We start from the raw sequence: 17,547 nt of genomic DNA, 5'->3' as shown, positions 1-17,547 counted from the left end.
ATCTAGTTAAATCTAGGTCTAGTTGAACAAGTTTCTGGAAGGGATCCCAGGGCCACTTGAGCACTGGTTGGGAGACCCTAAAGATAATATAGGGATATAATTTTTACATTTTAATTGAGATATCGTAACTTTAATATCATTAATATTTTAATATCATTAAAGATAGCCTAAACTCCATACCTAAACTCCAACATTTTAATTGGCCCAGTTTCATAGCTGACTTGCTGAACACCACACCATTCCTAGTAAATTGATCACCAGGTTAATAGCTTTGAGGCCATTTTAGAGAGGTCAAGTGGATTCATCTCCCTTCTTGTTAGGCTCAGTAGCCCCAACAAATGCCATATCATCAAGACCAATTCCACAGCTCTTGAAGTGTCATATCATCAAGACCAATTCCACAGGTCTTGAAGTGCCTCTTTTAAGCAGCTGTGGGAGAGGTCCTACAATTTTTACACTACTAGAGCACAGTAAAAGCACAGCAAACTTAATGATAAAGACATGTTGAAGCCCACAAATTTCAAGTGAAGACAAGAGTACAAAGGACTTAATTAGCATCAGTTTAGTAATTCCTCAAAGAGTTTAGTTACATCATTGTGAGAATATTTAATGAGATCAAAGAAACAGGAACATGGGTAGTCGGCAAATAAGCAGTGCTACAGAAAGAATGACTACTGAAATGAGAAAACTATAAGCAGAAATGAAGAGAGAATGGTAGACAATAAAAATAATCAATAGAAACTGAGCAAATTAACAGCAGCTAAACAAAAGATCAAGGTGTTCCAATAGGAAGGGGGAAACTTCTAGAAAACAACCAGAAGTAGGGAAAAATCTAAAAAAAAAATGAAATCATTAGATAAACATGAAATTTGTTTATTCATGATGAATATGGCAAGAATTATGCTGAGTGAAATGAGACAGAGGGACTGGGATAGATATAGAGTAATATCACTCATTTATAGGATATAAGAAAAGTAATAGATAATGTGGTAATAATATCTAGAAACACTAGAGAGGAGGACCAGGAGGATGAGTACATAGTAGGACGGTTGCCACAAATAGTGAAGCAATGAAGTTAGGGCAAATAATGAACCACTATGACAATGATAATTGGAACTGATCACTCGGGACAATAACTGAATACTGGATGGACACAAAGTGATATGCATGATTCCTTCATTAACAATAGTTCAAACCATAATGTCATAAAAGGAAAAAAGAGTAGAGATGGAGAGCAGAGTGTCTGCCCAAAGCTATAGGGGGAGGGGCGAAGAACAGGGGACAAGGGTGATGGGAAATGTTCATAGATGAAGGAAAGCATATATTTTAAGACAGAAATTCAATTTGAACAACTTTCCAATCCCTTTGTTTAAATTTAAAAGGTAAAATAAATTTAAATTTTTGCAAGGGGAGTCATACCTAGCAATTTTCAGGGGTTATTTCTAGCTCTGCACTCAAGAATTACTCCTAGTGGTAGTCAGAGGCATATGTGGGATGCCAGGGATCAAACCCTATCAGTCACATGTATGGCAAATATTCTAAACACAATATTATCTTTTTAGACCCACAAGTTGACTTTTACTGATATGTTTTTATAATTTTATTTATTACTTCTTTGCATTTTTTGGAGCAAACAAAATAACAATAATTTTTATGTCCCTACTAAGCAAAACCTAGAGAGTAGAAGGGAAACAGAGGACATTGGTAGAGAGAAGGTGGTGGTATGATTGGTGGTGGAACTATGTATTCTTGAAATAAGTATCATGAATAACTTTATAAATATAGTGTTTTAATAAATAATCTTAATAGTTTTATATACACATTGTTTCAACACCAAATTCATCAATGTTCCCTTCAACACTCACTCACAAGAAAACTCAGTTCTGTAGAACAACTCTTTAGTTATAATATTTTTGTACATTGATTGTTCTCTTCCTAAGTTTTATTGTAGATAATAACAGAGAGATCATTCCATATGTCCCTCTTTGATTGACTTTCCTCATCATGGTATAGATCCATCCAAGTATAAGCAAAATGTATGGTCTTGTCTTAACAAAGCAGAAGTGTGTTTTGTTTGTGTATAATTTTTGTATTCAGTAATATTTAGTAATATTTTCTTGGATACTCATGTTGTTTCTAGATTTTGATTAACATGAATAGTGTTGCAATGAACATTGGAATATCAATGTCTTTTCAGATAAAGTTTTTGACCCTTGGATTAGAAACCAAGAAGCAAAATTTCTGAGGCATCTGAAAGCTCAATTCTTAATTTTGAGACATCTCCATATAGTTTTTTTTAAAGTTTGAACTAATTACCATAGCCACCAGCTGTGCGAGTTTTTTATTCCGCATATCCACACCTGCACTGAATGTTTAGTCCTGCTTTATGAGCTCCAGTTTCATTGGTGTGAGGTGATATCTCATTTTGGTTTTGATTTGCAATTTCCCTGATGTTAAGTGTAAAGAGCAGATTTTACATACATATTACTCATCTGTAAGTCTTCTGTGAGAAAGTGCCAATTCATCTCTTCTAATTTTATTTTCTTGGTAAATATTATAACTTTTTGTTAATAAATTTTAATCCTTTGATTACTCATCAGAAAATATTTCCACTCACTGTTGAATATCTTTTTACCCAAGTCATAATTTTTTATGGAAATGATTTTTATTTTCCTAATATTTATAAGACATTGATATATATTATTTCATCTTTGCAACTTTGTTGTAAATTTTACTTGATTATGATGTATGACCCTTCTAATGCATTGCTGTGTTTTATTTGTAATACAGCAAATATTTTTATTCACAAATATTCATGTAAGTAAATCAGAATAAACATGTGTTATCATAATACATTTCATATAGAAAAAGAACTATTAAGAAGGAAGTTCATATGCTTCCCCAAAAAAACATTTGAATAAACAGGCACATATAAATGCTAATCATTAATTATGTTTAGACAAATGCAAATGTAAACAACAATGAGAAAATTTCTCATGTCATTAAGAATGGCACTTATCAAAAAATATGAAAACAACCAATATTGGTGAAGTTTGGTGAGAAAGGAACCATCATTCTCTGTTCTGGAAATATGTTCTATGTAAGTTTTTACGAACAAAACTGTGGAGGTCTTTTAAAAATGTAAATAGAACCACATATGAGCAAGCTATACCACTTCTTGATATCTATCCCCATAACACAGAAATGCGTTATTACAAAAGGATATATGCACACTTATGATCTTTGATGCACTTAAAATAATAGCCAATATAATGAAACAATCCAAACTCCTAACTACAGTTATCGTATATCTATAAACAATGAAATAGTATGTAGATCTAAGAAAAATCATGCCATTTCATCAACATGAATAAAACTAACAGATATAATGCTACTTTTAGTCTTTCAGGGGAAAAAAAGAACCAGTATAGAATGACCTCTCTCATGTAGGACTTAAAGATATGCATCAATAGGGGCTGGAGCAATAGTTCAGTGGTAGGGCATTTGCCTTGCACGTGGCAGACCCAAATGGACCCAGGTTTGATACCCACCATCCCATATTGTCCCCCGAGTCTGCCAGGAGCCATTTCTGAGTGCAGAATTAGGAGCAACTTTTGAGCGCCACTGGGTGTGGCCCCAAAACAAACAAACAAACAAAATCCCAGATATGCATCAACAAATGGGATCCAAGGTTCAAGGGTGAATGACCAATGTCCTATCTTCTGAAGTCTAAGCAAGTCATTATGACAAATGGTCAGGGTGTAAAGCCCCAATGCATTATAAAATTTATGTATTCCGGGCACGGAGAGATAGCACAGCGGCGTTTGCCTTGCAAGCAGCCGATCCAGGACCAAAGGTGGTTGGTTCGAATCCCAGTGTCCCATATGGTCCCCTGTGCCTGCCAGGAGCTATTTCTTAGCAGACAGCTCAGACCGGGTGTGGCCCAAAAACCAAAAAAAATATTTATGTATTCCTGTCTCTATTAGATGAGAACTTATTTCCACGTGTAAGTTTATTCCATTTTAATGTGCCTGTGAAAAAAGAGATACTTACTAGCCCATATGGGGGTAAACCCAAGAGAAACTTAACTTCTAGAATTTTCTACTAAACAGACCCATAAAAGTAATGGGGAAAACTGCCTTTATATAAGGAAATAGGTAATACGAATTATACCTATTAAGGAAATACATCTAAAGATATATATGAAGGAGATATACATACCCCCTTTAAGTATTTAAAATAGTCTGGGAGCACAGCTTCAGCAATGCAACATAGTCTTGTGGAGTCTGAAAAATGGCTCCAAGAAGTCACACATCAGGAAATGTCCTCAAGCTGGGGTATCTCAAAAACTAAATATGGTAAAAAGTGAGAATTCACAATGAAAGGAGGTGGAGAAAAGGTGCTGCTGAAAGCAAATCAGCAGCAGTGAAAGTAACAACTTCTTCTCAGTCTGAGGGGTGGTGGGCTGGGAATCTGTCTTTTAGCTTTGGGAGTTGTTTAGCAGCTGGTTGGGGTAGGGGGAACATTCTGGTTCCTGAGGGTAAAAAGGGTTAAATGGGGGAAAAGAATAGAATGGGACTGAGAGAGTGAAGGTCTAGAAAAGGATTTGTAAAGTGGTAAGCATGAGAGGAGAGAGGGGTCTTATCTAACAGTGGGGGGAGGACAATATACAACATAAATAGACTTTATGTATATTACAGATGAACACTAGACAGATATTGAGGTGGCCAAACACATACACTCAAGTACACACACACATAGACACATGGAGGATCAATCCATGAGTTATAGTTAAACAGATGATTCAGGTGGAATGGGTCAGAATGCTTAGACCTTAGAGTGACAATAAATAAAATGAAGACCTAATAAACGGAAGTGTTAATGAAATCAAAATCTGATTAGAAATAAACGAGATTTACATACCAATGACTAGACTCACAAATGAAGAAAGAGAAAATAAAATAAAAAATTTAATAAGCTGAATAAGAAATGAATAAAGAGACATTATAGCAGACATTTCAGAAACTTAAAGGATTATCAAATATCGCTATGAAACCATCCTACCTCAGAATTGAGGAACTGGGAATAGGTCAATTCATTGACTCTTATAACCTTCCAAGATTGAGTGAAGAAAAATAAAATGCATGAAAACTCAATCTTAAATAATTTTGTAACCACATGCTTAAGTGTAATAATTATTGAAATAATAAACCACATAAATAAATCTACTACCAGCAGGGAAAATTAAAATAGCAATCAGAAATATTGTCCCAAGGAAAATTCCAGATAAATATGGGTTTATTTTTAGAAGCTTCCAGAACTTCATTAAAGATCCACTTTTAATACTTTAGAATCTTCCAAAAAGTCAATAAACAAGAGTTCTCATGAAAAGCTTCTAGGAGACAGATATTTAAATACCAAAGCAGACAGAGACTTTGCTATAAAAAAAAAAATTACAGACCAATCTTAGCAATAAACATAGAGTCAAATATCCTCAATAAAATATTGATGAATCTAACCTGATCTTCTATTAAAAGTTGATGAAAACTTGAAGAAACTTTCATGAAACTACTTTAGTATTTTCTAAGGATGTTAGAAATGCAACAGAATAGATTTTTTTGAGAAATAAGAATTGGGAAATCATAAAAAAATATTTTTTCTAACATTTTCAAAACTTTAAGGATAGAATACTAATGATTTAAATGTGACTGAAAGCAATTAATATCAGTATTCTTAAGCTTCAGGATTTCTTATGCATAAATCAGATGGACATTATGTTCACAGAGGCCCTAGAGTATAGGTATTCTAAATTCACAAATGATTACTATTTTGTACTGAATGTATATGAAAAACTTTAATAAAATGTTTTCATCAGTTCTATATCCAGAAGTAAAATACATAAAATTGGAAAAGGGAAATTTATAAGTCTTGTCATTTCCACTTTTATTATACAGAATACAAGCCTGATAAATACTAAGAAGAAATTAGAAAATGATGTTTCACAACTTCAGAGTGAAGTGGAAGAAGTAATTCAAGAATCACGCAACGCAGAAGAGAAGGCCAAAAAGGCTATCACTGATGTAAGATAAGAATTAGTCTTACTGGCATACATACATTGTCTCCCATTACTTATTTTTTAAATTTTATTTGCTACTTAGGCAGCCATGATGGCTGAGGAGCTAAAGAAGGAGCAAGACACCAGTGCCCACCTGGAACGAATGAAGAAAAATCTGGAGCAGACAGTAAAGGACCTGCAGCACCGTCTGGATGAGGCTGAGCAACTGGCCCTGAAGGGTGGGAAGAAGCAGATCCAGAAACTGGAGACCAGAGTGAGTAGCTCAGTCTCACTAAGCACTGTACATTAACTCTTATTTCCATTCCCTTTCATCTTCAAAGACCTTAAGCTACTAATATCCCCCGAGACTGACTCTTTTCTGGTTACAGGTACGTGAGCTGGAAGGAGAGGTTGAAAATGAACAGAAACGCAATGCTGAAGCTGTTAAAGGTTTACGAAAGCATGAAAGAAAAGTAAAGGAACTCACTTATCAGGTAAAAATTATTGCTTTCTAGAGAATATTTGAATTTTTTGCTCAATAGAAAATTGTAAAACTGATGCTGATTTAGCCCTCACAAATAGATACACATCAATCTGGTACATCATGTATGCTAATGACACACTTTCTAATTTTGGACCTTATTTTAAGCTTGGAGAATTAGGGAGACTTTAGAAAATGAGAGCAAATAATACAGGTTTCAAAGTTATATAAACTCAAATAAAAAGTCTTTTGCTGGGCTCTCAAGTGTTTCTTTTAATTATACTTTAGATAATATGATTATAAGTGGTTAAGTTTATTGTATTGATGAGTGCAATTATTTCATACCAAAACCACTGAGATGGCCCTTGTCCATATGTCACCTCTAGTCTGATATTCTTTATCCCCACCCAATCTCACAGCTTGATTGCTGACTGATAATCATAGTTTTTGTATATACTCTTATCTCACTTTATCATCACCAATATACCTTAGATTTTCTACCTTGTGTTACTTCTAGCCTACTTCATCTCACACACACACACACACACACACACACACACACACACACACACACCACGCCAGTTTCTTCTATCCCCAAACTGGTATTCTTAGTCCCATAATTCAGTATCTATTTTCATTGTCCATACATTTGATTTGTTCATCTATATACCACAGATGAGGAGATATTGACATTTTGCTTCTGTCTTTGGCTTATTTGACTCATAAAACACACTTTGGCTACATCCTAGTCTCCATAATCTTCATGCTTTTATTCTTGTAAATGTTGTGTATTTATGTATATGTATATAGACTTTTATATCCAATCATCTGTTGTTGGACACTTAGGTTGTTTGCTTCCACACCTTGATTGTTTTTACAAAGGGCTGTAATGATCAGAAATGTACATACGTTTTTTTCGAATGTTTTTATGTTTGGGGGCTTAATGTGAATAAGAGATCTGGGTTTTGTGGAAGCTCTAGTCTTCTTTTTAAAAAATCTCCATACTGGTTGTCATAGAAGTAGGCCTAGACAGTGTCACGATTACCTAATATTCAAAAATTTTATTAATTACCTGATAAAATAACATCTACTTTCTAGGGAAGAAGTAAAGATAAGAGAAGTGAGATGCCCCAATATAGTGCCTACATGCAATGAGCATTTAATTAGAGTTGCTAATGTAACAGTATGAAGAAGGACTCAGAGTGACTAAATTTGCCTCAGGCCTAACTGTACAAAGTGAAATATTTGGCATATTTACCTAGGTTGAAAACAGATTGCTTTTTAAACTTTTAGGGTGAAGAAGACCGTAAGAATGTTCTCAGGCTACAGGACTTGGTGGATAAATTACAGGCAAAGGTGAAATCATACAAGAGGCAAGCTGAGGAGGCTGTAAGTATCTTAAGCTTTAAATCTTCCTTAAGGGGAAGAAGTATGCTAATATATGTTAATGGGACAGGAGACAAAGTAAACTATGCCAATAATATTTTAACAGAGATGATTTTATAAATTGACCCGCAATCCTAATTATAGATTGAAACTTCAAGAAAATATTTTAGTATGTAATGTGCAATGCTTAGAGAAAAAGGAAACATCAGATGATTCACCTTATTGCAAAGAAGATACCTTAGAAACATTATAAACACTCCTCTCCCTCTAGGAAAGCACAAAATCAAATTTTCTCAAATGTCAAGCAATCTATACCACTCTGACTAATTTACTCACTGGCAGTAGCAGAATCAGAGAGGCTCTTTCCTCTGCATTTACTTAGGCAAGTAAGGTCATGTGGAAGTTTTCCTCTTTACCTTTCTTGTTTATTCTATGTTCTTCCATAAAAAAGGATAAAATAAAGGGAAAAGAAAAATAATAAAAGTGCATAATAAAAAAAGAAAATAATAAAAAACATATATAGAGGACAGCATTCTTCTTTTATCCACCCATAGCCCTTTTATTAATAAACCTGATTTTAATCTGGTGCAAAATAGTCTCTCTGTGATATTTATCCAATCATTCAAAATTTATCCAATCATTTAGAAAATCCTCTTATTTGTCTTTTCAATACTTATAGAATAGATCTAGAATCTACCTACTATCTACTACCTCCCACAGCTATATTTCTGTTATGCACAACTTCCCAATTATAAGTTATCACTTGATTTTACATTTACTTATAAAACTCACTAAATTTATATGTGTACCTCCTTTTTACCAACTTGTCATAAATTTTACATGTGAAGTTTTGATATAATAAGTTTTGCTTCCTATGTTAATACTATTTTCTTTCACTATTTAAAACAGAGTTTCCTTACTGTACTATTTTCAAAAATAATACTCAGCACAATCTTTAAAGGAATAAACCAAAAAATACCCCTTAATTACACCAGAGGATATTACCACCCCCAGTATTCTCTGGGCTTCCTTCCACTTGAGGAAAAAGTGCTTCTGATTAAAATATTGTGATTTAAGTTTTAAATTCTTAAAATATTTTGTCTACATTGGAAGTCATATATACTATAGAAACATAAGAAGCATTAAGTTGAGAAAATTACCCTGTTTGCTGACAAGTGCTATGAAGAATACAAAGTTTAATTAGGAGCATTTTCTGTTTACTCAGGAGGAACAATCTAATGCTAATCTTGCCAAATTCCGAAAGCTACAACATGAACTGGAGGAGGCTGAGGAACGGGCTGACATTGCTGAATCTCAGGTCAACAAGCTAAGGATGAAGAGCCGGGAGGTTCACACAAAAATGATTAGTGAAGAGTGATTCTCCCAGGTGCTGAAGTGACCTAGGATATCCACAAAATGTGGTATTTGGGGTCACTTCCTTGGTCGTTGCTTAATGATGGATAAATAAAATCTACTTTAAAATAAAAAATTAGACTGTCATTTTTATCTGCAAAAATTACTCTAAACTAGGGTTGTCACCTAGATTGCATATGGATGTACAGAGAATTTTGTACTTTGGTCATTTCTTAGTATCACCTTTTCAACCGTTCATTAAACATAAATACACATCTACACACATACACACATCTTGCTGAGTTTTATCTCATTTATTTGGGTAGAGAGGAGGATATTTGGCCTACATTTTACTTTTTTCTATGTCTTAACCTCAGCTCTATTTATTACTCAGGGATGCCTAGAGATGAATGGAAAATCATATGTGGAGCCAGTGATCAAACTGGGGTTGTCTGTGCACAAGCAAATACCTTTAATATTGTACTGTCTTTGGTCCACAATCTTATTTTTTTATTCCATTCTAAATTGTTCTAAATTCTATTTTTTTTCACTCTAATTTCTAAATTTCATTCCATTCTAAACTCTAATTTTGTCCCACTCTAAATTATTATGCTATTCTAAATTAATGAGCAAAACAATTTAAAGGTTGCCCTCCACAACACCATTTATTTTATAAATAACTATAAAATTCTATTTTTCTATCTGTGTTATGGCTAGAATAGTGAACTAGATTTTCTGTCCTCTGAGAATTTGCTTTCTATAAGTAGATGAAGGATATCAACAAATCAGATATAAAATGCTTCTGGTAATAAATTGTAATGACAAATTTAAAAGTGGAGCATGGATGATGGTGGACCCGACATCTCATATTGTCTCCCAAGCCTTCCAGGAGTGATTTCTGAGTACAGTCAGAAAATCAGTCAAAAAATGGGTGTGGTCTTAAAACAAAAACCGAACAACAGAAAAGATCAATTAAAAGTAAGGAGGGAGCAGTACTTTGTGGAGTTGTCAACAGAGACCTTTCTTCTAAGAAAATAATTGGGCAAAGACTTGAAGAAACAAAATAATAAGAGTACTAAATTCCAGAGCCTTTTTAAACTAGAAGAGCAACAGAAAAAATGAAAGTTCTGAACTGTGGGAAATTAGTGTATAGGAGGGACAGGAAGTAAGCCATGGGTTCTGTAAAAGGATGAGCAGATTGGAATGAGGAAGGCAGGTTATAATAACTTTATTATTTTCGCCCTTATGCCTTGCTTGGTTTATTAATTTGCATGGTGGCCCTACATTGGACCCATTCATTAGGGGTTGAAAATATGGCAAGTAGTTTTATTTTAGATCTGGACATCCGAACAGGAAACAGGGACCCAAGAAGACCCCAATGATCATGAGTGACATGATCCTCTGGTGAATAATCACCAAAACTCCCCCTGAGTTGTATTAAATATGCTGTGCCCTTTCATGGAAACCGGTGTACATGGCCTCCCTTCTGAATGGCTTCATGTTGCTCCAGACCATCAACCTGCATTTTTCTTCCTGGATTGTATATGCCAGGATTCCTAGAGATTCTCCCATTCACAAGTCACAAGAGGGGAGGGTGCTTCAGAGTAATGAGTTCTCAATATAAAGCCTTACCCAGGGCTGGTAATTTATCATTCACTACTGGCACTAAACCATTGAGAACCCCATCTCCCAAAGATGGTGATCTGGCTACTGCCTCTGCAGATTGAGTCTGAAAATGCTACAACTACAGATACTTACCTGCTTCCAGCCCAGAGTCAGGTGGACAAGTCAGTGCTACAATCTAAGTCCTGGACACTGTCAAATGGTTCAACATCAGTAATGATTACAGGCTTATCAATAGAAATGACACCAAAGATGTCTCTGTTCACTGGACAGCTATTAAAAGAAAAGAAAATCCCAGGAAGTCTCTGTGTATTTTTTGAGATAGGGAGATTGTGGGGTTGATGTTGTGAAAAAAGAGAGTGGTACAAAAGCTGCCAATATACCCTGATCTGGTGAAAGGTAGCTGCTAAAGTCTCCATCAACATAAGTTCTGCCTTTTCATTCCACCAACCTCGTTCAGCTGCCCCAGAATCCATGGTGGCAGAATCCCAATCAGGAAGAACAGAAAGAGGCAGTGAAGGGGAGAGCTGAAGAATCTGGGTGGTGTCCAAGATGCCGATGTTCACTGCCTTTCTTCTACCAAAGCACTTTGTGCAAGGACCTTGCTGCCCCCCTCCCAACTACAACAGCTTTTTTTAGGTCATTGATGGGTTGGCAGCCAAAGAAATACTTACCCGGCAGGGGAGATATCATGATCACAAAGATAGTTTCCCCAGGGAGAGGCTCACCCATTGCACTACGGATATGCTGACTCCTGCAATTTCCCCAAATGTGAGAAACTTGACTGTATAATTTGTAGTAGTGGGGGACTGTGTTAGCACTCTCCCCTAATTAAAAAAAAGAAGTCAAAGAAACAGGCCCATTGAAGAGGGACCAACAACAGGGTGTTGATCAGTCCCCCCACCCAGATCTAGCCCAGGTATGGAAGGCCTTTTATCCCAGGCGACCTCAGCAGTCTACCACAGAAGATGAAGATGGAAAATCCAAGACCAGCAAAAGCCCTACTGAAAAGTTGCTTTCATAACCTTAGTCACCTCCAAAAAATTAACTTTCCTATAGGTTACTCTCATTTTTGGGGTGGGAGTGTTGAATCACACTCAGCGGTGCTCACTCCTGGCTCTGCACTCAGAAATCACTCCTGGCAGGCTCGGGGTATCATATGAGCTGCCCATTTTCAAACCATCGTCTATCCTGAGTTAGCAGCATGTGTGGGACAAAAATGTGCTCTGGATCTCATTCCACTCAAGACTATCACAAGAGACTTAATGGAGATATCTATATTTTCTTTGTATGTTTAATTCCTTAATAGTTATACATCTTAGTGTGTTGATTTCCAAATGTAAAAGTAGCCTCTCCATCCTCCCCTTATTTTTTTTAGCTTGTTTTGGTTCTGCTTAATATGAAATTCTAGTATAAAAGTCTTGCTTGGGAAAAACTCTCAGGTCAAAACCAGGGCATGGAGATTGTACAGCCTGTCATTTTTACCCCTAACTGCACCAACAATATAATATGGCACCATTCCCTTTTGCATAAAACACTAAAATGGGAAAGTCTTATGTATAGAATCAAGTTCTTATCTACTAGAGATAAGAATCCATAAATTTTCTAATAGAGTCACCTTCCACCTTGAACATTTGTCATGGGAACTTGACTAAGACGTCATGTGATTGAACATCAACTGTCCAACCCCAAACCCCAGATCTCAACCTTAGAACTGGCACAGTTCCCTACAACAGCACTAGGAACCAAACTTCCCCCAGAATAGTCCCTAATACTGCTCTGACACCAACGTGATCCAAGCTAGGTTCATACAACATCCTGACAATGAGGAAATGACAATAACTTGATTTAACAGCAGGTTGCCCTACCTCATCACCTTATGATGAGATGAAATCAGAAAACATTCCATCCTTTGATCTGTGCAAAAACCAAGATCACTAATTACAGAAAACTGAATATAACAACAGGGATTGAGCAGAACTTCTGGAACCATAAAGAAAGACTATCCTAGACTTTGTCCCAGAGCTATGAAAAAAAAAACAAGATTTCTAATTACAGAGGATTGACTTTGACAATCACAACTGAACAAAATGTTTCTTGGCATAGTAAAAAGACATGGGACTCAACAATGAACATGTCTGGAGGCTGTTGTTGATCCCATGACAGTATGCTTCAAGGGTGGAGATACCCTGCATCTTTTAGGCCAAGGGAATGTCTTTTCTAATTTCCCCAATACTTAATGTGCCTATGAAAAAGAGAGAGAGAGAATAAATAAATAAAGAAAGAAAGAAAGAAAGAAAGAAAGAAAGAAAGAAAGAAAGAAAGAAAGAAAGAAAGAAAGAAAGAAAGAAAGAAAGAAAGAAAGAAAGAAAGAAAGAAAGAAAGAAAGAAAGAAAGAAACAAAGAAACAAAGAAACAAAGAAACAAAGAAACAAAGAAACAAAGAAAGAAACAAAGAAAGAAAGAAAGAAAGAAAGAAAGAAAGAAAGAAAGAAATAAAGAAAGAAATAAGGAAAAAGAAAGAAAGAAAAAACAAAGAAAGAAAGAAGGAAAAAGAAAGAAAGAAAGAAGAAAGAAAGAAAGAATGAATGAAAGAAAAAAGAAAGAAAGAAAGAAAGAAAGAAAGAAAGAAAGAAAGAAAGAAAGAAAGAAAGAAAGAAAGATAGAAAAAGAAAGAGAGAAAGGAAGAAGAAAGAAAGATGAAAGGAAAAAAAGAAGAGAGAAAATAGAAAGAGAAGAAAGAAGAAATAAAAGAAAGAGAAAGAAAGAAAGAAAGAAAGAAACAAAGAAACAAAGAAACAAAGAAAGAAACAAAGAAACAAAGAAAGAAAAAAACAAAGAAAGAAAGAAAGAAAGAAAGAAAGAAAGAAAGAAAGAAAGAAAGAAAGAAAGAAAGAAAGAAAGAAAGAAAGAAAGAAAGAAAGAAAGAAAGAAGAAAGAAAGAGAGAAAGAAAGAAGAAAGAGAGAGAAAGAAAGAAGAAAGAGAGAGACAGAAAGAAAGAAAGAAAGAAAGAAAGATAGAAAGAAGAGAAAGAGAGAGAGAAAGAAGAGAAATAGAGAGAAAGAAAGAGAAAGAGAGAGAAAGAAAGAAAGAGAAAAAAGAACAAGAAAATAAGAGAAAGAAAGAAAAAAGAACAAGAAAATGGGAGAGAAACAAACAAACAAACAAACAAACCTTGCAGGACAAGCCCCCCATTTTATTCTTCTTTTCAATTTATATTTATAGCTTCTAAACAGGGGCTCCCGCCTGCTTTTTTTTTTTTTAAACAGAACCATAGAACATGAATCATCTTGTTCTGCCTCATATTTCTATGTCTTCCTACAAATTGAGAAAAAGGAGGGGGTGGTACCAGGGGCATAGCGGTCTCATGAACATTGCATGAAAATACAAAATGATCAGACCTAAATATCCAACCCAAAGTCAACAATAGAATCAAGAGACCCAAACTACAACAAGCCATACACAAAAGGAACCTGTTACACTAGCAGTCCAGGGGGCTATGTATGGGGGTATGGGATGCATGCTGGGAACAGTGCAGAGGGTGTGCAATGGTGGTGCAAATTACCCTAATTTACTGCCACTATGTACTTTAACTATAACTGTGAAAGACCTGTAATTTGCATTGGACTCAATAAAAAAATATAAAAAAAGAAAAAATAAAGTAAAAGGGAAATATAGAAAGTAAAATTTTCTTTTCTTAATGAACCTTGAAATCATTTTATTTTTGCAAAGCATCCCATAGGATTCATGTTCTGAGGAATATAATTTGAAGCTCTGTCCTTGATGAATGCCTGAGTATATGGTTATAACTTGTTCTTTTTGCTTCCTGTCCAGGGGACCACTGCCTTCATGTTGATATCATCAAAGTAGACCTGAAGTAGTCACATGTAGGACAGAAGATAGGTATTCATGGCCATGGCATTTATACAGTCGCAGAACCCACCTTTGTTAGGAATGTTGCATCACTCTCAGGTATGATTCGGGTTGATACAACAGTCTAATGTAAGGCCTGAGCCTGTATTATTGGACTCTTTCACATTCAGGTGACTAGGAGTATTAGGTACTTAAATTTTCTCTAGATAACTCCACTGAACAGAGCCAGAAAGATAGCTTAAATGGCTGAGAACATACATTGCATACACAAGAAGTTGGTTCAATTCCCAGAACTCCACAACATTGCCAAATGTACCCAGAAAACAACAAAAAATGAACTTTCCTGGGAGAATCATGTAGAATAAGGAGGAATTTAAAGAAGTCCAAGAAAACTGGAAAGCTCTCTCTTCTTTCTCTTCTCTGCTGCCAGAAAACAAGTCAAATTCTCCAAATTCCCACAGGTTTTCAGGGACTTTTAGTCTCAGAATCAAAGCAAGGGTCATCCTCCGTTTGTCATTTCCTTCTATTCAGGAAGAACAAGTCAAGTCAACAAATAGCTGTCTAGGTGCTGGCAGGTCCAGCATAAACTGGAGAATGCTGAGGAGAGAGCAGATATCTCTGAGTCTGAGGTCAACAAACTGAGAATTAAAAACCAAGATGTGGGTAGCCAAGTGAGCTTCTGCACAGATGTTGGGGCGAATGTAAGGAGAGTCAGGCATGGTTCCAGATCTGTAAAAAGAGAGCACCCAGGAAGTAATGGGAAAAGGTACATATTGTTGCCACTGTTACCAATGCCATTAGTTTAGCTTTACCCCCAAAGTCTCACATTCCCAAAGGAAAAAGGTAAAGGAAAGCAATGCAATGACTGACTGTAAAAATCACTCACGTTGAGAAATTATCCCATGAACCATATTTCCAATCCCATGTGAACAGGTTTTAAGCAGGTAACCATGAAAAATGAATAAACCAAGCCAGTCAGGAGAGAATAATGGCATTAGTTCGCTTCTTGCCTCATGGTCTGTCTGTGAACCAAGCCAGTTTGACCTCTCTTTGTTAAACCGGTAAAATTTCACCAGGAGAAGGATGGTTGAATGATATTCAGGTGGACTTTTACATATCAAATGGATAGGTGAAAAGGAAAGAGGAAGTTGTTATGGGAATGCCTTTGTTTTGAGTAAAGGCACGGTGTGATCTAACAATCTCACTTTTTTCTGTTTAAACAAAGAAGTTTTGAGAAGGGCTTATATAAGTTTTGTTATGTTGCCATCATAAGTAAAATACATCCCCAGAGTGGATGTTAATTTGCAAGGTACAGTAAAAGTTTTGAAATAAAATGAAAAATATAGTTTAGCAGTAAGGTGGTAAGGAAATTTCTGATTTCTAGGATTCACTGGTTTTGATGGTAGACTTGGCTATAAAAAGCATCATAGGTTATATAATATAATATAATATACATCATTCTCAAAACAATCAGCTTTTTCTATATCCTTGTCTTTTGCTTATCACAATTTTCTCATAGACTTCTCTGAAGATAAACATTTGAACCTTTCTGCAGATATACTTAAAATTCTTTTTTTTTTTTTTTGGTTGTTGGGTCACACCCAGAACTGCTCAGGGGTTACTCCTGGCTCTACACTCAGAAATCACTCCTGGCAGGCTCCGGGACAATATGGGATGCCAGGATTTGAACCACTGTCCTTCTTCATGCAAGGCAAATGCCTTGTCTTCATGCTATCTCGCCGGCCCTAAAATTCGTACACGTTCTTACACTGAGCACTGTAATATGAGTCTATAGCATTTAAATTTATTTTCTTTAAACTTATCCAAAAAACATAAGAACATTTCTGCAGAAGTATATACAGTTTGAAAATTAGTTAATTAAAACATTCTTATAATGATAGGGCCATAGTGGTGGCACAAGCAGTAAGGTGTCTGCCTTGCCCACACTAGCCTAAGACAGACCGTAGTTCAATCCCCCAGTGTCCCATATGATCCCTTGAGCCAGGAGCGATTTCTGAGCACATAGCCAGGAGTAACCCCTGAGAGTCACCTGGTGTGGCCCAAAATAAAAATAAAAATTTTTATAATGATCACTGTAATAAAAGTATATAGTATCTAAGTTTCTTTTCTATAGATTTCTGTGGAAAAAGACATTAGAACATTTTTACAGACAAAATTTGAGAGTAAGTTGCTAATTAGTATGCACAATCAACCATCACAGCAACTGGAAAGCATGCACTAGGATAGCTAAGAACCATTAAAAACCTAACATTATGCATTTCCCTGGAATTGTGCAAACTAATATTAACCACTAAAGTTAGGTACATAATAATCTGTTTGCAGTGGGGCATAGAACAGAAGAATAGCTATTAATACCCTATACAGGTAGAACACACAGTTTAATCAGCAATATAATGACCAATGCATAGAGGGTCAAGAGATTAACCTAGTAGAAAGTTGCAGAAGATTCTGAAAGCAGATTCTCCTCAACTGAGCTTTGGCTGGGCTTTTTTTCTTCATATTCACTCTTCTGTGGTAGGTTGCTGAGGTCTCCTAGGATGAAAGGCCTTTAGTACCTGGGCCAGAATCTGGGTGGGGGACCCACTCATATCACTCCTGTTGAAACCCCTCCAATGGAACTTTCTTTTTGGCTTCTACTCTATCAGTGACCTATAAGATGTTGCAGGTTCGAGGGCCAAGGTTCTCACACAAAGCACCTTTGGTAGAAGACAAGTGGTGGTCATTGACCTCTGGAATACTGCTCAGAGTCTTCAT

The 17,547-nt window shown here is 35.8% G+C and overlaps 1 protein-coding gene and 1 non-coding gene across 4 annotated transcripts in view; both read left to right on the top strand.

Annotated features, from left to right (window-relative positions):
• The window catches only part of LOC126013637 (myosin-8-like), a 44,263-nt gene extending 34,963 nt beyond the window's left edge, over positions 1-9,300 (top strand). For all 3 annotated transcript variants that reach the window (XM_049776759.1, XM_049776758.1, XM_049776760.1), the window contains exons 34-38: positions 5,955-6,080; positions 6,159-6,329; positions 6,445-6,549; positions 7,830-7,925; positions 9,148-9,300. In XM_049776759.1, coding sequence (XP_049632716.1) covers positions 5,955-6,080; positions 6,159-6,329; positions 6,445-6,549; positions 7,830-7,925; positions 9,148-9,300 — 651 coding nt within the window. The remainder of the gene's footprint in view (positions 1-5,954; positions 6,081-6,158; positions 6,330-6,444; positions 6,550-7,829; positions 7,926-9,147) is intronic.
• Positions 9,301-11,564: 2,264 nt separating this feature from the next.
• Positions 11,565-11,728, top strand: LOC126014729 (U1 spliceosomal RNA). Its single transcript, XR_007497728.1, has one exon. It is a non-coding gene; the product is annotated as a U1 spliceosomal RNA (small nuclear RNA).
• Positions 11,729-17,547: the final 5,819 nt, after the last annotated feature.

The sequence above is a fragment of the Suncus etruscus genome, chromosome 7 (assembly GCF_024139225.1).
Source record: "Suncus etruscus isolate mSunEtr1 chromosome 7, mSunEtr1.pri.cur, whole genome shotgun sequence".
Lineage (NCBI taxonomy): Eukaryota > Metazoa > Chordata > Mammalia > Eulipotyphla > Soricidae > Suncus > Suncus etruscus.
This window is presented reverse-complemented; position numbering and strand designations above follow the sequence as displayed.